Here is a 7,205-nt window from a genome sequence, read left to right as displayed (position 1 = left end):
TCTATTTCTATCTCAGGCGACCGAATCAACACGGACATCTACTACAAACCGACCGACTCCCACAGCTACCTGGACGACACCTCCTCCCACCCTGCCCCCTGTAAAACACCATCCCATTCTCTCAATTCCTTCGTCTCCGCCGCATCTGCTCCCAGGAGGACCAGTTCCAGAAACGTACAACCCAGATGGCCTCCTTCTTCAAGAACCGCAATTTCCCCCCCCCGACGTGGTCGACGATGCCCTCCACCACATCTCTTCCACTTCCCGCTCCTCCGCCCTTGAGCCCCGCCCCTCCAACCGCCACCAGGACAGAACCTCACTGGTCCTCACCTACCACCCCACCAATCTCCATGTACAGCGCATCATCTGCCGTCATTTCCGCCACCTCCAAACGGACCCCACCACCAAGAATATATTTCCCTCCGCTCCCCTATCAGCATTCCGTAAAGACCACTCCCTCCGTGACTCCCTTGTCAGATCCACACCCCCCCACCAACCCAACCTCCACTCCTGGCACCTTCCCCTGCAACCGCAGGAGGTGCAAGACTTGCGCCCACACCTCCCTCCAAGGCCCCAAAGGAAACTTCCATATTCGCCACAGATTCACCTGCACCTCCACACACATCATCTATTGCATCCTCTGCACCCGATGTGGCCTCCTCTATATTGGGGAGACAGGCAGCCTACTTGCGGAGCGTTTCAGAGAACACCCGGACCAACCAACCCAACCACCCTGTGGCTCAACACTTCAACTCCCCCTCCCACTCCACCAAGGATATGCAGGTCTTTGGACTCCTCCATTGCCAGACTACAACAACACGACGGTTGGAGGAAGAGCGCCTCATCTTCCGCCTAGGAACCCTCCAACCACAAGGGATGAACTCGGATTTCACCAGTTTCCTCATTTCCCGTCCCCCCACCTTGTCTCAGTCAAATCCATCGAACTCAGCACCACCTTCCTAACCGGTAATCTTCTTCCTGACCTCTCCGCCCCCACCCCAGTCTAACCTATCACCCTCACCTTGACCTCTTTCCACCTATCGCATTTCCGACGCCCCTCCCCCAAGTCCCTCCTCCCTACCTTTTATCTTAGCCTGCTGGACAAACTTTCCTCATTCCTGAAGAAGGGCTTATGCCCGAAACGTCGATTCTCCTGTTCCCTGGATGCTGCCTGACCTGCTGCGCTTTTCCAGCAGCACATTTTCAGCTCTAACATGCTCACACACACTCAGACTTATACTCCATCACACTCACACTTTACCAAGCATGCACACACTCTTACATGCACTCTCACACACAAACTCACATGCACACACACACACAACTCTATGGAGTAAATTTGTATTGGCAGAATTATATTTGCAGATACTTTCAATTTTCCTCACAAAGCACACAATCTACAGGCAGTCAATCCATGTAATATTTTATATATTCCTACTTTAAAAACAGAACTAGTCTGATTCAAGATTGGGATACTGATAGACTCGAACCTCACAACTTTAATGTATTGTGTGAGCTGAGATGTCACTTTTTTAAAAAAATATAAAACCATAAGTCATCTCAAGAACATGACTTAGATGTTGTTCTTGGATTTACATATTAATAAACCGAAACCTGCAACCCATTCTAAAAGGCATCAGTTGCATGACACTATGAATTTTGCTATAAGATTTGTGTCTTATGATCCTGCTCCACAGCTACCTGTGGAAGGACCGGCACTCCGAAAGCTTGTGCTTCCGAATAAATCTGTTGGACTATAACCTGGTCTTGTGTGATTTTTAACTTTATCCACCCCAGTCCAATACTGGCACTGCCACATCGTTTCTAGTGAACACAGTCCATACCTCCCAGTGCTGCCAGTAAACTTTACAATGCCAATGAAACAACACAGTACCTGCACTCCTGAAAAATTTACAATATCTAATGATACTAGCTACCCATTCACTGCTCCACCCGATACACAACATTGAAAACTTAGTGCAGGAGGCTGAAAGAAATAAGCAGCTTTAAAACAAAAACCTCTTGGAGCTCAAAGCTTTCAATGAGAGTCTGAGCCTGCGATAAGTTCAGGTAATCTTTATTGTGACCCAACTTTGTTAAAGCTTCAGATCCCTCCAGCAAAAAGGTGTAGAAAAAGTAGCTGCTTTTTAAACAGCTCAAGGTCAAAGCGTGCATACTTCTCACACCCCCCATCCTACCTCACTTTCTTTACTGTTGGTCATCACCAAGTTGTCCTTTGTAATTGGATCCTTGGTACAGCCGTAACCTGGAGGAAGTATTGCCTCACTCAGCAATTTCACCCCACCCTAAAAACGGTTTCATCATCAGATTCTGAACTCCAGATTTCTGACCGAATTCCAATTCCGTGATCTGCTGCGGCTGGATTCAAACTCAGGAGTCCCAGGAACTGGGTTGATAGTCCAGTCCCTAATGGCACTCGGTTGTTGCTCCTTCAATCATCCTGCGATGGCACGTGAACTCGTTGGTGCCTCCGCAGGTGGGAGGAGCGGATGAAGGCCTTCCCACACTCTGTGCAGCCGAAGGGCTTCTCCCCAGTGTGGATCCGCTGGTGGGTCTGGAGATTGGAGGAATCGCTGAACCCCTTCCTGCACTCAGGGCGGCTGAAGGGCCACTCCCCTGTGTGAACCCTCTGGTGTCTCAGCAAGATGGAGGAATTGCTGAAGGCCTTCCCGCACTCTGTGCAGGGGAATGGCCTCTCCCCCATATGGATCCGCCGGTGGGTCAGCAGAGTGGTGGAACTGCTGAAGGCCTTCCTGCACTCGGGGCAGCTGAAGGGCTTCTCCCCAGTGTGGAGACGCTGGTGCTTCCACAAGTTGCTCACCTGATTAAATCTCTTCCCGCAGTTGGGGCAGGTGAACGGCCTCTCCCCTGTGTGGACCCGCTGGTGAGTCAGCAGGTGGGAGGAATTGCTGAAGGCCTTCGCACACTCGGGGCAGCTGTAGGGCTTTTCCCCCGTGTGGACCCGCCAGTGGGTCAGCAGGTCAGAGGAATGTCTGAATGCCTTCTTGCACTCGGAGCAAGAAAACGGCCTCTCACCAGTGTGGAGTCGCCTGTGTGTCTGGAGGTTGAAGGAATTGCTGAAGGCTTTCCCGCACTCGGGACATGGGAACGGCCTCTCCCCTGTGTGGACCCGCTGGTGAGTCCGCAGGGCAGAGGCCTGGGTAAAGCCCTTCCTACACTCAGGGCAGCTGAAGGGCCTCTCTCTGGTGTGACTGCGCCGATGAGTTTCCAGGGCAGATGGGACATAGAAGCCTTTCCCACAGTCACCACACTTCCATGGTTTCTCCACAGGGCAGGATTCCTCAGGTTTTTCCATGGCCGAAGCTTCAGCCGCACACAAACGCATGTAGAGCCCCTTCGCACCGTGATTTCCTCTTAACAGGCGGTATAGCTGTTACACGCTCCACACTCAGTGCACTGCAACAGTAGGTCTCTCATCCAGTCCCACTGATACTGGAAATGTACTCGAACAGGAACCAAAAAGCTTTGTTCCTTCTCATAGAATCGCAGTCAAAAATCGTTGTGGTCCTGATGGATTGAGTGACCGTGAGACATTGACACCAAAGTGAGGACTTCTGACTCACTGTCAAAAAGCACGGCACTTGAAAATTCACAGCACATCAAGTAGCATCCGAGGAGCAGGAGAGTTGATGTTACAGTTGATTTTGAAACTTCTGACTTCAGATCTTCAGATAAAAGCCATCACTGTCAGTCCAGGGTAGAAATTCAGAACAAGCGATTCTACTTTCTGGAGAACATTCTTTTCTTTTATTATTCCACAAAATTGAAAGCGCCATCCCATTCTCTCTCTCCCCCTCTGTTCTCACTCCACTTTAACTAATTCTCCTGAAGGTGCCGATTCAGGATCTTACAGGAGCAGAAAAGCAAAAACGTCAAGACTTATGGGCGGCATAGTGGCACAGTGGTTAGCACTGCTGCCTCACAGCGCCAGAGACCCGGGTTCAATTCCCGCCTCAGGCAACTGACTGTGTGGAGTTTGCACGTTCTCCCCGTGTCTGCGTGGGTTTTCTCCGGGTGGTCCGGTTTCCTCCCACAGTCCAAAGATGTGCAGGGTCAGGTGAATTGGCTATGCTAAATTGCCCGTAGTGTTAGGTAAGGGGTAAATGTAGGGGTATGGGTGGGTTGCGCTTCGGCGGGGCGGTGTGGACTTGTTGGGCCGAAGGGCCTGTTTCCACATTGTAAGCAATCTAATCTAATCTAATCTTATCTCTCTGAAACTCCACCTGAAAGTTACTATCTTTCACGTCATTGGCATAATGCTGAGAGTGAGCAGGTCTGATTTGGAAAGCAAAATAAAGTGTGCCAATTCAAGATGAACCTGCAATGCAGCTTCTTGAGGAACAACCTCAAGAAATGGTTAATGTCCCCGGGAAGGGGAGCATAATGAGACACCAAGATATTAACACCGACACCAGAGAGAGAAACTGAACATACAGACGTGGCAAATGTTAGTGGAAAGCCAGAGTCATATACACACAGAAACAGGCACAGGCACTTCAGTCAAACTCTTCTGTGCTGACCAGATATCCTAAATTAATCTAGTCACATTGGCCAGCACGTGTTCCCTGGCCCTCTGAACCGTTCGTATTGACACACCCGTCCAAATGCCTTTTAAATGCTGTAATTGTCCCAGCCTCCACTACTTTCTCTGGCAGGTCATTCCGTACACACATTCACACCCGCCCAAACCTCGTGAAATAGTTGTCTCATTCGATCTCTTTTAAATCTCCACGGCCCCTCCCCCGCCGCCCTCACCCTAAACCCTCTAGTTCTGGACTCCCCCACCCCAAGGAAAAGACCATGTCTATTTACTATATCCATGCTCCTTTTGATTTTATAAAAGTCTATAAGGTTACCCCTAAGATTCTGGCGCGGGCTGGGGAAACAGCCCCACCCCATCCTTCTGTCCCTCCTCACCCGGGCAACTAAGACACATACCTGAGTTTGCAGAGTCTGCTCCCTCCCTGGATTCACTCCAGTTGCTACCAGTGAACAGATTTTCTCCCTCTCAGATTGAAGAGTTGCCCAGCGAAAGGGTTTTACTCTGAACCGAGCAGAGCCACTTCCGCGTTGTGACGTCATCGATGGGTCGAGGCGGCGGAGGGAGAGACAGGAAGGGGAGGAGCGAGCAGCGGGGAGGGGGGCGGAGTGACGATCGGGGTCAGGGGCGGAGCGACTGGGTGGAGCGAGAGGCGGGTACAGAGGCGGAGTGCGGCCGGGACAGTGGGAGGAGCAAGTGTCGAGTGACGGCGTGCGAGACGGGGCGTGACGAGACGAAGGGGCGGGGCGAACGGCGGCTCCGCACTGCGCCTGCTCCGGATTGATGGCCCGCACTGCCCTGCACAGTTTGCAAAAATCCTTTCCCTTCAGAGAATCCGCACAATGTAGAAGCAGGTCACCCGGCCCAATGAGACCACACCGACCCTCCGAAGGGTAACCCACCCACATCCATTCCCCTTCCCCTCCTTCCCGATATTTACCCCCCGAATAGACCTCACCTGCCCATACCTGGGCACTATGGGTAATTTAACATGGCGAATCCACCCTAATCTGCACATCCCTGGACCATGTGGGACAATTTAGCATGGCCAATCCACCCTCACCCTCCACAGATTAACTACTCTCCGGGAAAAACAGCTCCTCCTCATCTCTACCTTGAATCTACTCCCCCTAATTTTATGGCCGAGTCTCATCCCCCAGCAAGAACTACTGGACAGGACAGGGAGCTGGTGGGCGTGGGTTGGGATGGCATGCTCTTCAGAGGGGTTGAATGGCCTACTTACACACTGTAGAGATTGAATGATTTACTGCAGTCGTGTTTGCTCCGGATCACAGCGCGCAGAACCTCCCACCTTCCACCAAATCAAAAGACAAGTTCCACCCTGCCCTCTCGTATGTGTGTTATTTGTCTGCTTAATCGTTTACAGTGAACACGGCCTAAACCCCGCTGCTGTCAGTAAACTTTAAAATGCTCAGGAAACAATGCGGTATTGAAACCGTAAGGTTTCTAATGATAATAGTGACTGATTCACTCCTTCTGATGGACAGCAGTGGAAATACAATGCTGGAGGCTGAAAGAAATGAGCAGTTTAAAACAAGAACCCACCTAACCCTTCACTCAGCTCCCCACTCAGCACACTGTACTTACTGCGGTAAACCTTAAAGCACTTCATCCCCACAGTGCAATGAATTCCCACTTTCCACGAAAATTCTGGATGTACTCATTCACTCAGTTGCTGTCCCACAAATTACAGATTTCACTGTAACTTGTTCTGTGCAATGAACCAGAATTGATCAGGGACCTCGAAGTGAAGGAGCCATTGGGAAGTAGTGACCATAATACAATAAGCTTCAATCTGCAATTTGAGAAGGAGAGGGTACAATCGGAAGTGACAATATTTCTGTTGAATAAAGGGAACTATGGAGCTATAAGGGAGGAGCTGGCCAAAGTTCAATGGTGCAATACCTTAGCAGGGATGACAGTGGAGGAACAATGGCAGATATTTCTGTGTATAATGCAGAAGATGCAGGATCAGTTCATTCCAAAAAGGAAGACAGATCCGAGGAGGAGGCATAGGTGGTCATGGCTGACGAGGGAAGTTAAGAAACATATAAAGTTAAAAGAGAAAAAGTATAACATAGCAAAGATAAGTGGGAAAATGGAGGACTGGGAAGCTTTTAAAGAACAACAGAGGATAACTAAGAAGGAAATACACAGAGAAAAAATGAGGTACGAAGGTAAACTTGCCAAAAACATAAAGGAGGATAGTAAAAGCTTTTTTAGATAAGTGAAAGGCAAAAATATGGTTAAGACTAAAATTGGGCCCTTGAAGACAGAAACAGGGGAATATATTATGGGGAACAAAAAAATGGCAGAAGAATTGAATTGGTACTTCAGATCTGTGTTCACTGGGGAAGACACAAGCAGTCTCCCTGAGGTAACAGTGGCTGAAGGACCTGAACTTAAGGGAATTTATACTTGCCATAATTTGGTGTTGGAGAGACTGTTAGGTCTGAAGATTGATAAGTCCCCGGGGCCTGATGGTCTACATCCCAGGGTACTGAAGGAGGTGGCTCGAGAAATCGTGGATGCGTTGGTGATTATTTTCCAGAGTTCGATAGATTCGGGATCAGTTCCTGCAGATTGGAGGGTGGCTAATGTT

At 49.8% G+C, this 7,205-nt stretch overlaps 1 protein-coding gene across 1 annotated transcript; it reads right to left on the bottom strand.

Moving 5' to 3' along the window:
• Window positions 1-336: 336 nt before the first annotated feature.
• Window positions 337-3,698, bottom strand: LOC148142950 (uncharacterized). Its single transcript, XM_087973901.1, has one exon. The coding sequence runs from the start codon at window positions 3,365-3,367 to the stop codon at window positions 2,453-2,455; it is 915 nt and encodes a 304-aa protein (XP_087830027.1). The 5' UTR covers window positions 3,368-3,698; the 3' UTR covers window positions 337-2,452.
• Between the last annotated feature and the right edge of the window lie 3,507 nt (window positions 3,699-7,205).

Source organism: Chiloscyllium plagiosum, unplaced genomic scaffold, assembly GCF_037043375.1.
Source record: "Chiloscyllium plagiosum isolate Xiang-an unplaced genomic scaffold, Cpla_swu_hap1 HiC_scaffold_27, whole genome shotgun sequence".
NCBI lineage: Eukaryota > Metazoa > Chordata > Chondrichthyes > Orectolobiformes > Hemiscylliidae > Chiloscyllium > Chiloscyllium plagiosum.
This window is presented reverse-complemented; position numbering and strand designations above follow the sequence as displayed.